Consider the following 17,684-nt stretch of genomic DNA (forward strand, 5'->3'; position numbering starts at 1 on the left):
TTGCTAACACCGGACCAAAAGCAACAACGCATTGATGATTCCGAGACGTTTTTGAGCATGATGAAGCGCAATGGGACCGATTTTTTTCGCCGTTACGTGGACGAATGGACGAAACATGGATACACCACTATACTCCAGAATCCAGTCAACAGTCTTCTGAGTGGGATGTATTTGGTGCCGTCCGAAGCGTCCCAAAACACAAATATCGGCAGGTAAGGTTATGGCGTCCGTATTTTGGGATGCATATGAGATTTTGTTTATAGACTACCTGGAGAAAGGTAAAACAATCAACAGCGAATATTATATAAAGCTGCAGGATCGACTGGACCCAGCTATCAAGAAAAAACGTCCACATATGGCAAAGAAGAAACCGCTGTTTCACTGGATAATGCACCGTGCCACAAGTCTGTGGCAACAATGATGAAATTGAGCGAATTGAGATTCGAACTACTGCCGACCGCACCCTATTCTCTAGATTTGGCCCCCAGCGACTACTGGCTTTTTTCAGATCTCAAAAAGCACGTCCAACGCAAGAGATATCGAAAAAATGAGGAGGCGATTGCCGATACTGAGGCCTATTTTGAGGGCAAAAGTTCAGCCTTCTACAAAAATACAATCCATATTTCAGATCAGTTGTATTTTCTGCAGCTACCATCGCCTCCAATTCTACCGAACACCAGCACAAAATATAAAAATAAAGTTTTAGTGCTTGCGCACACATATTCACGCACACATACGCGCTTGCGTGTTCTTGTGTTCACTTATACAAGCAAGCGAATTCAATTTTTAGATTTTTATACTCTCAACTTTGTGAGAGCTGTAGAACGCATTTGTCGTTGCCATCAACGAAGCATCATATTGCAAAACGAATGTGTGGACGTTACGCATCTTAATGACTTCTAATGTCTTTGGCAAAACCGTATATTCCATCCTTGATGGCTGAAGGCAGATGGACGGCTATGAGAAGACCCAATTACTATAATAATTTTTTTTAAGTTTATAGGGTCATCCCACACACCGTCAAAGCGCTTCCACCGTCGGTTGATCAAACGGTCTATAAGTTTTTGCCGTTCCGAATTTTCTCAAATGGACCGGCATCAAAGCGCATCTAAATCTAACGACCGTTTGTTTGGCGATAGTTTTTCTGTGCAACTCTGATTTCTTCTTCTTAATACTGTCTTCCCACACAGCGCATTTGTGAGGAACGTTTGGGATTTTTTACAAATGTGAAACTCGTGTTCCCACACAACATTAAAGCACATTAAACATCCGAACAGCTGATCGATCAGCTGTGGCTCATGAAAACGTAAACAAAGGCAGTCGAATTGGCAGTTGCAAATTTGAAATGGAGCAATTACCAACTATTTTGGCTGTTGTACAACAGCAAAATGCACAGATTACGTCACTTACTTTTTTTTTATCAACAATTTTGTGACGTTTTTTTCTCATGAAAATTGAAAATTTTATTTAATCACTCACCATTTTGCTTAAAGTCAAAATATCGAAAAAATCCTACGTGTGTCGATAGCGGTTGAGATATAGAATCTAACAAAATTTGATTTTTTGTTCTAGATCAAAAATTAAGGACGTTAGGTTTCCGGCCATGGACCGCGCAATGCTGCACAGCCGCCATTTTGTTTTCGATTTATTCCAAAAAAATGTATTTTGTACTTCACATATAACATTATCAAACCTACTTAAAAAAATTTCGATTTCCTTTTTCATTTGGCCAAAAAAAATTCTTGAAAATCGGCTTCTTTTTTGGCCAGTTACTCAGATGTCCCCCCTTAAATGAATTAAATGACAAGGAATTTTAGTTTTTCTAATGATTTTTTCTCTAACAAAGAGCAAATTCCCCGAAAAGTGTCTATAGGTGATATAGGCATCCAAAATGTTTAAAATAAGGTAGAGGTAGGCGGTTTATATTAAATAGTAACAATTGGGGACATATTGGGGCAAGAATATACAGAAAAAACGCCACCAACTATTTTGGGCATGCTTGTAGCTTTGGCGCCACATTTTAAATTCCATATCTCATTTGTTCCTCGCCAAGTGTGTATACACTTTCGTAGTGATGGTCAAATTTTCAGAGTTGCACCGAAAAACTATCGCCTAACTATCGCCAAACAATCCGTGGTTAGATTTTAATGTGTTCTAACAGCGGTCCATTTGAGAAAATTCGGAACGGCAAAACCTTATGGACCGTTTGTTTAACGGACGGTGAATGCGCTTTCACGATGTCCGTCAAATTAGCGTCGGTGAGTTAGCGTCGGTGAGTTAGCGTCGAAATGGAACAGTGGGAAAATGGAACACTGAGGAATTTTTTATTTTTAATTTATTTCGTTAATAATACGGTCTTCCCACACAGCGCATCTGTGAGGAACGTTTGGGATTTTTCGCAGATGCGAAACTCGTGTTCCCACAGAGCGTCAAAGTGCATCTGGCATTCGAACAGCTGATCGATCAGCTGTGGGCTCATGAAAACGTAAACAAAGACTGTCGAATTCGCAGTTGCAAATTTGAAATGGAGCATTTACCAACTATTTTGGCTGTTGTACAACAGGAAAAGGCACAGATTGCGTCAGAATTTATCCGCACTAAATTTAAATGAATTAAATGACAAGGAATTTTAGTTTTTCTAATGATTTTTCTCTAACAAAGAGCAAATTCCCCGAAGTGTGTCTATAGGTGGTATAGGCATCCAAAATCTTCAAAATAAGGTAGAGGCAGGCGGTTTATATTAAATAGTAACAATTGGGGACATATTGGGGCAAGAATATACAGAAAAAACGCCAACAACTATTTTGGGCATGCTTGCAGCTTTGGCGCCACATTTTAAATTCCATATCTCATTTGTTTCTCGCCAAGTGTGTATACACTTTCGTAGTGATGGTCAAATTTTCAGAGTTGCACCGAAAAACTATCGCCTAAATATCGCCAAACAAACGGTCGTTACATTTAGATGCGCTTTGATGCAGGGCCAATTGACAAAAATTCGGAACGGCAAAACCTTATGGACCGTTTGTTCAACGGATGCAAGATGCGCTTTGACGGTGTGTGGGAAGACCCTATAAGGCACTAATTTGAACAAAATAAAGTTTATAAATGCTTAAAAATTAATTTCCTAATGTTTTTTTCTTGGGTTTGAGGCGATTTGACCTTTGGGTCTATTAAAAAAAAACATTTGAAATATCGTGCTTTCGCAATTTTGATTATATCTCGACTCAACGAATTTGTGCAGATATACCCGGTATGCCAGGATAAATGACATTTATTGTAGTTTCACCCTGCAAAGTTTCATTAAATTCTATCCGTCAGTTTTTGAGAAAATTGCGTAGAAAATTGGCGGAAATATTGTAACTCCTATAACTCCAGTTAACGAATTTGTGCCAATATGCACGGTATACTGGCTTATTTAAAGAATATTTGGTAAACGTTTCATAAGATTCTATCCGTCAGCTGTTGAGAAAATCGCATAGCAGTGGGTGGTGTAGGTGGGCTGATAACAGAGGCGCTAACTATGAAAATGGAACCAGCTGAAGCAGACATCGACTCCTCCACCTCCGCTCTGGAAGAGGTACTTGTGACTGCAGCCAGGATCTCAACACCACAACAGAAGGATGTGCAAAAAATCAAATTCAAAACGAACCAGCAGATTGAACAGCTTATCCAAGAAAAGAGGCGTCTGCGACGGGCGTGGCAAAACAATAGATCGCCATGCTCAAAGCAACGTATAAATGAAGCCACACGCAAACTAAGCCGGGCCCTGAAGCAAAATGCCGAAAATGCACAATTAAGATATATTGAGAAACTCTCGCCAACCAGCACAAAGCATCCCTTATGGAGAGCTCACCCAAATTTAAGCTCACCGGCTGAAACCATCACCCCGATAAGAAAGCCATCTGGTTGCTGGGCCCGCAGCGACAAAGACAGAGCCGAAACTTTTGCCTCACATCTCCAGGGCGTTTTCCAGCCGAACCCTGCTGCAAATCCATTTGAACTACCGCAAATCCACACTGAAACGGAATCTACTCCAGCATCATTTCGACCGAACGAGATAACGAAGGTCGTCAGGGAACTGAAGCCGAAAAAGGCTCCCGGCGATGACCTAATAACTCAAAAAATGATAATTGAACTTCCGAATTGTGCTATTGAGGTCATCTGTAAAATCTTCAATGGGATCATAAGTCTCGGCCATTACCCAACTAAATGGAAAAAATCTATAATTATAATGATACCGAAGCCCGGAAAAGACCACACTATTCCATCATCTTACCGACCAATAAGTCTACTATCATGCTTGTCCAAGTTATTTGAAAAATGCCTACTAAAGCGCATAATTCCTTATCTGGGAGCCCACAACATCATCCCAGCTCATCAATTTGGCTTCAGAGAAAAGCATGGAACTATAGAGCAAGTTAACAGAATAACATCAGAAATTCGCACAGCCTTCGAACATCGAGAATATTGCAGCGCAATATTTCTAGACGTGTCTCAAGCATTCGACCGCGTCTGGCTCAATGGCCTCATGCACAAAATTAAAACACTCTTGCCGGCATACACACACAAATTATTTGAGTCGTATCTCTACAACAGAGTCTTCGCAGTGAGGTGCAACGCAACAACATCCGGCACCTATTCAATCGAAGCTGGAGTTCCACAAGGAAGCGCACTTGGGCCTACCCTATTTGTCCTATACACAGCGGATATCCCCACAAGCGACCACCTAACACTATCCACTTTCGCTGACGACACTGCGATCCTCAGCCGTTCCAGATGTCCAATCCGGGCAACAACCCAGCTCGCCAACCACCTCAAGGTAGTAGAGAAGTGGCTATCTGATTGGCGTATTAAAATAAATGAACAAAAGTGTAAGCACATAACGTTCACTCTCAACAGACAAACATGCCCTCCGCTCTTCCTGAACAGCACGCAGATCCCCGAAGTCAACGTGGTAACGTACCTGGGCGTCCACCTGGACAGACGCCTAACATGGCGAAGACACATTGAATGCAAGAAAATCCATCTAAAACTAAAAGCCAGCAGCCTCCACTGGCTCATAAACTCCCGATCGCCCCTGTGTCTGGACTACAAGGTCCTGCTCTACAACTCCACACTGAAGCCAATATGGACGTATGGCTCCCAGCTCTGGGGGAACGCGTGCAGTACCAATCTAGACATCATACAGCGCGCCCAATCAAAAATCCTGAGAACTATCACTGGGGCACCATGGTACATTCGCAACGAACACATCCACAGGGATCTCGGCATTCCTGCAGTTAAGAACGATATAGAAAAACAAAAAGCGTCCTACAAGGAAAAACTCTCCACCCATCCAAATCCTTTAGCAAGGGACTTGATACGAGTTTCCAGAAGAAGCCGCCTACTACGTAACGACCATCCAACCCAGCCATAATTAGTCAGGGCCATTTACTCTGTACCAGTCTCATGACTGCTAGTTAGGTAGTATTGTAAGATTTGATACACTTATTGTTAGTCTCATAAATGGGAAGATTCAATAAATAAAAGCAAAGCCTAAAAAAAAAAAAAAAAAAGTTTTCATTTACGGCTACACACTCAGTCCAACGCTTCTCCAACCTTTCGATGCCATTTTTGTAGAAGGCTGAACTTTTGCCCTCAAAATAGGCCTCAGTATCGGCAATCGCCTCCTCATTTTTTCGATATCTCTTGCCTTGGACGTGCTTTTTGTGATCTGAAAAAAGCCAGTAGTCGCTGGGGGCCAAATCTAGAGAATAGGGTGCGGTCGGCAGTAGTTCGAATCTCAATTCGCTCAATTTCATCATTGTTGCCACAGACTTGTGGCACGGTGCATTATCCAGTGAAACAGCGGTTTCTTCTTTGCCATATGTGGACGTTTTTTCTTGATAGCTGGGTCCAGTCGATCCTGCAGCTTTATATAATATTCGCTGTTGATTGTTTTACCTTTCTCCAGGTAGTCTATAAACAAAATCTCATATGCATCCCAAAATACGGACGCCATAACCTTACCTGCCGATATTTGTGTTTTGGGACGCTTCGGACGGCACCAAATACATCCCACTCAGAAGACTGTTGACTGGATTCTGGAGTATAGTGGTGTATCCATGTTTCGTCCATTCGTCCACGTAACGGCGAAAAAAATCGGTCCCATTGCGCTTCATCATGCTCAAAAACGTCTCGGAATCATCAATGCGTTGTTGCTTTTGGTCCGGTGTTAGCAATCGCGGCACCCACTTTGAGCAGAGCTTTCTCATATCCAAATGTTCATGGAATATCGCCAATACACTGCCTTCTGAAATCTTTGATGCATTAGCTATCTCTTTTAATTTCAATTTGCGTTCGGCTAATACCATTTTTCGGATTTTGGCGATATTTTCTGGCGTAACTGCTGTTTTTGGGCTACCGCTAGGGTCAACGTCTTCGGTGTCCACACGACCACGTTTAAATTCATTGTACCAGTCCTTGATGGTTGATTTTCCTGGAGAAGAGTCCGGGTAATGCTTATCAAGCCAAATTTTGGCTTCTACCGTATTTTTTCCAATCAAAAAACAGTGTTTAATGAGGACACGAAATTCCTTTTTTTTCCATATTGTAGAAAAACTCAAGGGTTGTTTCACTTTAAAATTTATAACTTGAAAACACGTGGTCGCAGAGTTGTAAAATGTGTACACAAAGCTTATGATAAAAGACACTATCAATAAAAAATATCGATGTTTGGTTATTACTGCCCCGTATATGTCAGGCCGGGAACTTATTGAGTGGTGTGGGGTAGGTGGTATAGGCTTCCCGAATCTATAAAAATAATGTCGAGGTTGGCGTTTTATATTAAATAGCAATAATTGGGGACACTTTGGAACAAGAATATTAAAAAAAAAAACGCCAACAACTGTTTCGGGCATTCTTGTAGCCTTGCCGACAAATTTTAAATTCGATATTTCATTTGTTCCTCGCCAAGTGTGTATTCATTCTCTAGTGTTATAGCAAAGACAATACAATTAACAAGATGCCCCATACATTCGTTTTGCAATATGGGGCTTCATTTTTGATGGCAACGACAATCGCGTTCTAAAAATAGAATGCGTTTGCTTGTATGAGTAAACACAAGAACACGCAAGCGCGTATGTGTGCGAGAATATGTGTGCGCCAGCGCGCAAGCACCAAAAAATGTAAAAATGTGTTTTGTGCTAGCGACCGCTTGTTAGGAGGCGATGCACAGTAGCGCCTCTCCAACAATTAGCGTTGCAAAAATCGAAAAAGTCATGTTCGCAAAAACGATTTTAACCATACTTATTCGACAGAACATTTCTCAAGGACTGAGAATCTGTAATAAAATCAATTAAATTTTTTTTTTTAATTCTAAGTGTAACCGCCACAAAACCGTGAGCGCTACAGTTAGCATATTTTTTTTTATTATTATGCAGTACATATATATATTTTACAACAATTATCTGTCCGTTCAAATTATTAGGTTATCTTATTTGGTTCAAAATATATGATTTTTGAAACGCTAATTGAGAAAAGGCGCCACTGTGCGATAGTAGCGGCAGCAAAAACAGCTGATCTCGAATATGGATTGTATTTGTATACAAGTTTAATCCAGAAAACCAGTTAACTAAATTTTATTTTCATCTGTATGTATATTTTATAATTTTATTATTAAATAAATATGCAAAATAATACAAATAATTGATTTAAATACATACATAATTACATATGTATGTATTTACAATTATCTAATTCAATTGACTAATAAATTAACAATATATTATTATGATTCATACATTATAAAAAATTCATTTATTAATCAATAAGTATATAAAATTAAAGAGATGTTTAAATAAAAAATAAATTTATTTGCGAAATTGGCCTTCTGAGGCCCGTTTGCACACAAACATCCGGCGGCGTCGCTGAATGCGTACAAGAGAACGGCTGGCTCTAGAGCGCTCTCTTCGCTGGCTTTTGAACAAAATCTAAGAGAGCCTGGAGCCAGTTCAAAAGCCAGCACAAAAAAATCGTGTGCAAAAAAATCGTATGGCGTTACTTATCTTATAACTCTATTGTCTTTGGTTATAGGGTCTTCCCACACAACATTAAAGCGCATTTAGCATCCGTTGAACAAATGCTCCATAAGGTTTTGCCGTTCCGAATTTTCCCAAATGGGCCGGCGTTAGTTCAGCATTAAAATCTAACCACGGTTTGTTTGGCGATAGTTAGGCGATAGTTCTTCGGTGCAACTCTGAAAATTTGACCATCACTAAGAAAGTGTATACACACTTGGCGGGAAACAAATGAGATATGGAATTTAAAACGTGGCGCCAAAGCTACAAGCATGCCCAAAATAGTTGGTGGCGTTTTTTTTGTATATTCTTGCCCCAATATGTCCCCAATTGTTACTATTTAATACAAACCGCCTGCCTCTACCTTATTTTGAAGATTTTGGATGCCTATACCACCTATAGACACACTTCGGGGAATTTGCTCTTTGTTAGAGAAAAATCATTAGAAAAACTAAAATTCCTTGTCATTTAATTCATTTAAATTTAGTGCGGATAAATTCTGACGCAATCTGTGCCTTTTCCTGTTGTACAACAGCCAAAATAGTTGGTAAATGCTCCATTTCAAATTTGCAACTGCGAATTCGACAGTCTTTGTTTACGTTTTCATGAGCCCACAGCTGATCGATCAGCTGTTCGAATGCCAGATGCACTTTGACGCTCTGTGGGAACACGAGTTTCGCATCTGCGAAAAATCCCAAACGTTCCTCACAGATGCGCTGTGTGGGAAGACCGTATTATTAACGAAATAAATTAAAAATAAAAAATTCCTCAGTGTTCCATTTTCCCACTGTTCCATTTCGACGCTAACTCACCGACGCTAACTCACCGACGCTAATTTGACGGACATCGTGAAAGCGCATTCACCGTCCGTTAAACAAACGGTCCATAAGGTTTTGCCGTTCCGAATTTTCTCAAATGGACCGCTGTTAGAACACATTAAAATCTAACCACGGATTGTTTGGCGATAGTTAGGCGATAGTTTTTCGGTGCAACTCTGAAAATTTGACCATCACTACGAAAGTGTATACACACTTGGCGAGGAACAAATGAGATATGGAATTTAAAATGTGGCGCCAAAGCTGCAAGCATGCCCAAAATAGTTGTTGGCGTTTTTTCTGTATATTCTTGCCCCAATATGTCCCCAATTGTTACTATTTAATACAAACCGCCTGCCTCTACCTTATTTTAAACATTTTGGATGCCTATACCACCTATAGACACACTTCGGGGAATTTGCTCTTTGTTAGAGAAAAATCATTAGAAAAACTAAAATTCCTTGTCATTTAATTCATTTAAATTTAGTGCGGATTGCTGTGCATTTTGCTGTTGTACAACAGCCAAAATAGTTGTTAATTGCTCCATTTCAAATTTGCAACTGCCAATTCGACTGCCTTTGTTTACGTTTTCATGAGCCACAGCTGATCGATCAGCTGTTCGGATGTTTAATGTGCTTTAATGTTGTGTGGGAACACGAGTTTCACATTTGTGAAAAATCCCAAACGTTCCTCACAAATGCGCTGTGTGGGAAGACAGTATTAAGAAGAAGAAATCAGAGTTGCACAGAAAAACTATCGCCAAACAAACGGTCGTTAGATTTAGATGCGCTTTGATGCCGGTCCATTTGAGAAAATTCGGAACGGCAAAAACTTATAGACCGTTTGATCAACCGACGGTGGAAGCGCTTTGACGGTGTGTGGGATGACCCTATAAACTTAAAAAAAATTATTATAGTAATTGGGTCTTCTCATAGCCGTCCATCTGCCTTCAGCCATCAAGGATGGAATATACGGTTTTGCCAAAGACATTAGAAGTCATTAAGATGCGTAACGTCCACACATTCGTTTTGCAATATGATGCTTCGTTGATGGCAACGACAAATGCGTTCTACAGCTCTCACAAAGTTGAGAGTATAAAAATCTAAAAATTGAATTCGCTTGCTTGTATAAGTGAACACAAGAACACGCAAGCGCGTATGTGTGCGTGAATATGTGTGCGCAAGCACTAAAACTTTATTTTTATATTTTGTGCTGGTGTTCGGTAGAATTGGAGGCGATGGTAGCTGCAGAAAATACAACTGATCTGAAATATGGATTGTATTTGTATACAAGTGCATATCAATGCGTTTTATTTATTTTTTTTTATTTATATATTTATTTATTAATTTATTTATTTATTTATTTATTTATTTATTTATTTATTAAGAAAATAGCAAATGACTGCCATGTAAAGCCATATCCTTTCCTCTGACCGAAGAAGGGAGTGTTTTTTAGAGATGTGCTCCGACTCACATCAGGTGGCCAGAGGTGAGTATCACAGACAGAAGAAGCTAAGCCACGTTTCAGTAAAGACAATTACGTCGCCATTTAAAGAAACACTAGTGTTAGGTTAGGTTAGGTTAGACCGGACGGCCCTCGAGGGGCCACACATAGGCCAATATGGCCCATAGCTATCCGGGGAAACTCCTGGATTGACGTAGAGACTATTTATGCGGGTTTTGAGATCCTTGAATATCAAGGTGTTTTTCGCAAAGGCAAGGAGTTCGCCTGGCTTTCTCCTGGAGGCATCTTCTAGCGATGCCAAAACTGGAAAGCCTAGGTATCTCATTCTTTCCCTCGTTAGGGCCAGACATTTGCAAATGAGATGCTCCAAGGTTTCGATTGCCTCAGATTCATCACATTTCCGGCATTTGGCGTTGTCGGTAATACCCAGCTTGACTGCATGTGCAGCAGTCAGGCAGTGACCTGTAAGAATACCCACTAACATTCTGCAGTCCTTCCGCGGAAGATGCAGCACGTAGTGGGTGAGTTTCTCGTTGTGCTCTTTGCACATGATTTTTGATATTCTGCAGGTTGCGGAGTTACTCCTCCACCAGCTTTTTGAGCTTGCGTCAGCCCGTCTCTCTAGCTCGTTTTGGAGCGTTCTTAGGGAGATAGGGACGTTTTCTGTTTTTTCACTCGCCAGTCCAACGCCTTCCTTTGCAAGTTCGTCCGCGGTTTCGTTACCGTGCCTTGGTGGCTGGGAACCCAGTAGATTCTCACTGACTTAGTCGTGCTTAGGCTATCCCTGCTTGCCAGTACATTTTTGGAACTGACCGCTGATGATTGCATGGATCTTATCGCCGCTTAACGGTCTACGAACAAATTGACCGTCTCATGTGGACGGTTTATGCTATGCGCAAGCTCTGCTGCTTTCCTGATGGTGAATACTTCCGCCTGGAATATACTGCAGTAGCTTGGTAGCTTATACGACAGCCCCATTTCAGGGTCTGAACAGTATATGCCCGACCCAAATCCTCCTTCCATCTTGGAGCCGTCGCACAGTAGCGCCTTTTCTCATTTTACGTTGCAAAAATCATAACTTTTGAACAAAACATGATTACTAAATAATTTAAATGCCATTTGACAGGTAATTGTTGTAAAATTAACATATGTATTGGAAAATCTGCCACGCCCACTAATTCGCCTTTTTAAAGGGTATCAAAGTGAAGAAATATTTTTTTCTCAATGAAGACAATTTTTTAAAAATATTTTTTATTTAATTTTTTATCTTTATTTTAATATATTTGCTTAAATAAAAATAATTTGAAAACTGAAAAAAAAATTATTTTTTTTTGTTCTATGTTTAACCGCCACAGAACCGTGAGCGCTACAGTTAGTATTTTTTGTTGGTTTGTATGAAATTGTGTCGGTATTTTGGTATATTTTACCCTGAGTTGTTTCAGTGTTTTGCTTCGCAATGCCAGAGTCGCAGCTGGACGCAGACTTTCTAAACGGATTCTGATTCAGGAAAGATACACGCAGTGCGTAGTCATAGTGTAGTCGCCGGCTCTGGGCAGCTTCAGAAGTTATAGACTACTTTAGCCAGAAAAAGGTGAAAATAATGGACACCTGGCAGGTAGCGATTTACCTGTACAAGCCCACACAAAACTACCTTTTTTTTAATATGAATAAGAGGTAATGAATATACCTATCATTAAAAAAAAATTCAAGACCATTGGTTATGTAGTTTTTGTGTAATATTACCTGAAAGTCGACTAATTTACCTATTTTTTGTTGTATGACGCATACACGGAAAACAATTTCGACTTTGAATGCTCATATCTTCCTCAATACCTGTACAAGCCCACACAAAACTACCTTTTTTTTAATATGAATAAGAGGTAATGAATATACCTATCATTTAAAAAAAATTCAAGACCATTGGTTATGTAGTTTTTGTGTAATATTACCTGAAAGTCGACTAATTTACCTATTTTTTGTTGTATGACGCATACACGGAAAACAATTTCGACTTTGAATGCTCATATCTTCCTCAAAAAAATTCTGAAAATTTTTTGGTTACAGATTCGGAATCCTTGGGAAATTATCTGTCGATTTCTTATAGTTCAAATCGATTTTGCGATTATGACTTTTTCGATTTTTGCAACGGCTTTTGTTCGAGAGGCGCTACTGTGCGTCGGTGTATATATTGAGGTATTGAGCATGGGCCTGGCCTGACTTCCAGTCATTTGGTTCCATGAATACTGTTGTGTTTACATCCGGGCACGTTCTGGGTATCATGTAGTCAGATGTACTGCTCATGACTCGACCAATTGAACTGTGCCCGAAACCTTGTAGCGACCAGTTTCCTGATGCAACCAGACGTTGTGCCGCCTTTCCTGCTGTCAGTTGCGTTTGGATGTCTAGGGGATATATACCAATTATGGTTTCGAGTGCTTTGGTGGGGGTTGACCTCAGCGCCCCTGATATGCAGAGCAGTGCCTGCCTCTGGGTTCTCTCCATAAGCATATTATACGTTATCTTCTTCGTGGCTTGCCACCACACTAGGACTCCAAACAGCAGAGTCGGAGGCACCGCCGATATGTAGACCCAATGCATTAGAACGGGTGAGAGGCCCCATGTGCTGCTAAGCATCTTCTTGGGTGCATATAGCGCTATGGTGGCCTTTTTTACCCTCTCTACTACATTGGCCTTCCACGTCAGCTTGCTGTCAAGTACAATGCCGAGGTATTTTGTATCTCTTGGTGAAGAGAATATTGAGGGTCGATGGACAGACTCCCGTGATAATTATGCTTATGTCATCCGCATAAGCTGTTATCTTTGGTGCTTTCCTCTCGAATCTCTTGATTAGGTCGTCTACCACCAGATTCCATAGGAGGGGCGACAGAACCCCACCTTGCGGTGTGCCTCTGTGCGATCCGCTCACCATGGAAGCGGTGAACCAATCTGATTGTACCCGTCGGCAACTTAGAAGATTTTTTATCCACAAGTTGATAGCGGGGGACGAGTTGGTCGCTTCTAGGCGATCCATTATTGCGTCCGTGCTAACGTTGTTGAATGCCCCGGATATGTCCACGAACACTCCAAGTGCATATTCCTTATTGTTTAGGGCTCTCTCAATGGTGGCTACCAACGAATGTAGTGCCGTCTCCACTGATATCCCCTTCGTGTAGCGTGCTGGTTGGTCGACAGTTGTCTCCCTACATCGTTCCTGATGTATAGGTCCAGCAGCTTTTCCAGCATTTTAAGTAGGAATGAGGTGAGGCTTATCAGTCTGTAATCCTTGAGGCTCACGTGGCTGCACTTTCCTACTTTGGGCAGGAAGACAATCCGAGAGGTCCTCCACTGGATAGGGATATAGTCCGTGCTCAAACAAGCTGTATATATTGCGTAGAGCCATGGGGGTGATCACCTCCTTGGTCACCTGCAGCATGGCTGGGAATACTCCATCTAGTCCTGGTGCTTTTATCCTCGCAAAGGAGTCTATAGCCCAGTGGATTCTACCAGAGGATATTAGATCTTTTGGGAGATGCTCTACTCCAGTTGCTAGGTCCTGGTGCTTATTTGCATCGGGTACCTCAGTGCATCCTGGGAAAAGCGCATGCATTAGTGCTGTTAGGGCCTCTTCGCTGCCCTCAGTCCACTGTCCGTCGCACAGTAGCGCCTCTCGAACAATTAGCGTTGCAAAAATCGAAAAAGTCATGTTCGCAAAAACGAGTTTAACCATACTTATTCGACAGAAAATTTCCCAAGGATTCAGAATCTGCAATAAAATCTATTTTAAGATTTTTTTGTAGAAGATATGAGCATTCAAAGTTGAACTTTCATTCGTTTTTTGCATCATACCAAAAAAAACTGGTAAAATGGGCGACTTTCAGGTAATATTACACAAAAACCATAAACCATTTAAATTATAGATACATTCATAAACTGTTAATTAACCCAACAAAAACGGCACTTTGGTTTGGGCTTGTACAGGTAAATCGCTACCTGCCAGGTGTCCATTTTTTTCACCTTTTTCTGCCTAAAGTAGTCTATAACTTCTGAAGCCGATGAAAGCCACCGACTACACTATGTCTACATGTTACGTGGATCTTTCCTGGACCAGAATTAACTTTCATCGGCTGCGTCGAGCTGCGTCTGCGAAAATGCAACGACAACGAGAGGGAAATGATGTCTTTTATGCGGCAAACCAAGGGTGGTTTTAAAGAGCTATTATTGAGTTTTCGCAAAACTCAAGATATGCTCTTGGCGCTGGATACTCAATTTAATAGCCTCAAGCTGTTAAATGAGTCTCCTAGGCGCAAAAAAACCGCAACTGGTGGGCAGCATATTGGCGGATCCCAGCCACCAGTGATAGGCACTGCACAGCAGCCTCCCTCGACTCTGCCCCCGACCCCGGGACAAATTCCAAGAGTCCTGAGATCGAGCGCTAAAAAAGATTCGGTACCCGAATGCGTCGCGGGTGCGACCGTGCCCCCGGTGTTGCCCAGTTCCGTTTTGTCCACTGGGGGGTCCCAACTTTTGTCTCAGCCCTCTCAGAGCCCTAATCCCAGTCCCTGCCAGGGTATTAGGCCCGGACTACCGGCCGAAAGTGGTATGGCGGCTCAGTCTGCCGTGCCAAAACCCCTTACGGCAATTCCACCAACAAAACAGTTATTTGTTTCTCGGCTTTCCCCTGATCAGACATCGGAAGATGTCATAGCTTTTATCCAAGGCAAAGTAAAAGTCGATAGGGAAAAAATTAAGGTGGAAAAATTTAAATTTTCCTACCCCAGGAACATTTCGTCTTTCAAGATAAATGTTCCTGACGAAGTCTTTGGCACTCTATGCTCTGCCGAAACCTGGCCACAGTATGTGGTTGTCAAAGAGTTTGAAGGTAGGACGGTAGCGGCCTGTAGGAATTACTCTTCCTAGGCCAGATTTGCCCAATGCTCCGTCTACGTCTTCCAATTCCGTCCCAAAAAACTAACCATTTCCCTTGGTATTTCCTATCAGAATGCTAGAGGCTTACGCAGTAAGCTTCCTAAATTGTATTCTGACAGCGTTGCATTTGCTTCCCAAGTTATTGTGTTCACAGAAACCTGGTTAAAGCCGGAGATTCTGAGCTCCGAAGTTTTTCCAGCTGCGTTCACAGTATACCGGCTAGATCGGCCTATCAGACGTGGGGGAGGTGTCCTTATAGCGGTCGACTCCACTCTCACGTCCGAATTAATAATTTTCGAGGAATCCAACAATGTTGAATTCCTTTGCGTGAAGCTATCAGTTAATGGTAGCTCCATTTTTGTTACATGTTCCTACATTCCTCCATTGTCGGAACTTCCTATTTATTGGAACCATCTTTCCGCTATTCAGTTGGTCTCCAAAAGACTCTCGGATAGGGACCATTTAGTTGTTCTTGGTGATTTTAACATCCCAGGGGCTATTTGGACCCTAGATAATTCCACTAACACACTTCTTACGACAACACATCACGATTTTATTGCTGGCTTGTTTGACATTTCGCTGTCCCAAGTCAATCATGTTCGAAATTCCTTAGAGCGCTTGCTTGATCTTTGTTTTGTCTCAGATCCTGAAAGAGTTAGTTTAGCTAGGGTGGCGCCCCTGACGCAACCCGAAGATCCCTATCATCCCACTTTCGATGTGACTATCGACATGGGGACTGTTTCACGGAATAAATCTGATAGTCCAGCCCAAGAAGTCTTCTGCTTTAGCAAGACAGATTTCGTACGGCTGAATAATTTCATAATTAATTACAACTGGTCCGACCTATACACATGCACTGACATGGCGGAAGCCGTGGGTATTTTTTATCGTGTTATGAATTCATTTTTTATTGACTGTGTTCCGTTATACTGTCCGTCTACATCAAACAAGCCTCCTTGGTTTACCAAAGAGTTGACCCGCCTCAAAAATAGAAAATCAAATCTATATGCTAAATATCAACGTACCGGTTCTCCGATTGCCCTATCTAGTTATTTATCAGCTCGATCCACTTTTACTGTGTGTAACGCGCAGTGCTACAATAATTATTTGACTCGTTGCAGGTCCCAGTTTTCTGAGGACCCAAAACAGTTTTATAATTTTGTTAAATCCAAGCGTAAATCCATTACTCGTCCGTCCTCGCTCTCTTTTGGTAATTCAACAGCAGAAAATGATCAGGCTATAGCCGATCTTTTTGCTCAGTTTTTTGAAACCACTTACTCCAACTCAATAGACCCAAATCAGGCTTATCCTTACATTATCCCGAAATCGAACCAAATCTTCAGTCCTACCATTAACGAAAGCTCTCTTCTTAGGGATCTTCATCGTGTTAAGCCAGTTTTTTTACCAGGTCCCGACGGAATACCAGGCTGTGTGCTTAGGAATTGTGCCGAAGCCCTGTGCAATCCACTTCTCAAATTGTTTACCTTATCCTTAGAAACCTCCCACTTTCCCCTTATTTGGAAGGAATCATTGGTTATTCCTCTCCACAAAAAAGGTAGCAAATTGGATGCCAACAATTACAGAGGTATCTCTAAGTTGTCGGCCATCCCTAAACTGTTCGAAAATGTTATTACTCCTCATCTGCAGCACCTGTGTAGGTCAATTATTTCTCCATGTCAACATGGTTTTATTAGGCGAAGATCAATTACAACGAATCTGTTGGAGCTTACTTCCTTTATTATAAAGGGATACCGAAATAACTTTCAGACAGATGTAATCTATACTGATTTCAGTAAAGCATTTGACTCTGTTAACCATTCCCTTCTTGTTCGGAAACTCGATTTAATGGGATTCCCGACTGATCTTCTTAATTGGATCTCAGGTTATCTAAATGGCAGGACGCAGAAGGTCCTTTTCGAAAATAAACTATCTAATGTTCTTAGGGTTACATCTGGCGTCCCGCAAGGGAGTCATTTGGGTCCCCTACTGTTTACATTATTTATCAACGATCTGCCCGAAGTTTTGACCAACTCCAGAGTACTTATGTATGCTGATGACGTCAAGCTTTGTGTGCAATATAATGATGCTACTTGCCAATCAGACTTACAGACAGATCTTAACAATTTTCAAACATGGTGCTGCGTGAACCTATTAAACTTAAACGGCTCTAAGTGCAAGCTAATGACATTCTCCCGTGTCACTCCTAAGCCTGCAACTTATACGCTAAACGGCTGCTCTTTGGAAAAAATTAATATAGTTGATGATTTAGGTGTCCGGCTGGATCCTAAACTCGACTTTATCGATCATATTTCGTGCATGGTGAATAAAGCCAGGGGTGTGCTTGGTTTCATTAAACGGTGGTCTAAGGAATTCAATGACCCCTATGTTACAAAAACGTTATATACTTCACTTGTTCGTCCTA

The 17,684-nt window shown here is 41.3% G+C and overlaps 1 protein-coding gene across 1 annotated transcript; it reads right to left on the reverse strand.

Moving 5' to 3' along the window:
• Positions 1 to 264: 264 nt before the first annotated feature.
• On the reverse strand, positions 265 to 13,769 carry LOC138928413 (histone-lysine N-methyltransferase SETMAR-like). The gene is made up of 5 exons (XM_070285484.1): positions 13,649 to 13,769; positions 6,062 to 6,478; positions 5,818 to 5,958; positions 5,599 to 5,746; positions 265 to 268 (listed from the first exon to the last, which is right to left on the reverse strand). Exons 1-5 carry the CDS (start codon positions 13,767 to 13,769, stop codon positions 265 to 267), a joined length of 831 nt encoding a protein of 276 aa, XP_070141585.1.
• Positions 13,770 to 17,684: the final 3,915 nt, after the last annotated feature.

The sequence above is a fragment of the Drosophila kikkawai genome, chromosome 3L (genome assembly GCF_030179895.1).
Source record: "Drosophila kikkawai strain 14028-0561.14 chromosome 3L, DkikHiC1v2, whole genome shotgun sequence".
In the NCBI taxonomy this organism is placed as follows: Eukaryota; Metazoa; Arthropoda; class Insecta; order Diptera; family Drosophilidae; genus Drosophila; species Drosophila kikkawai.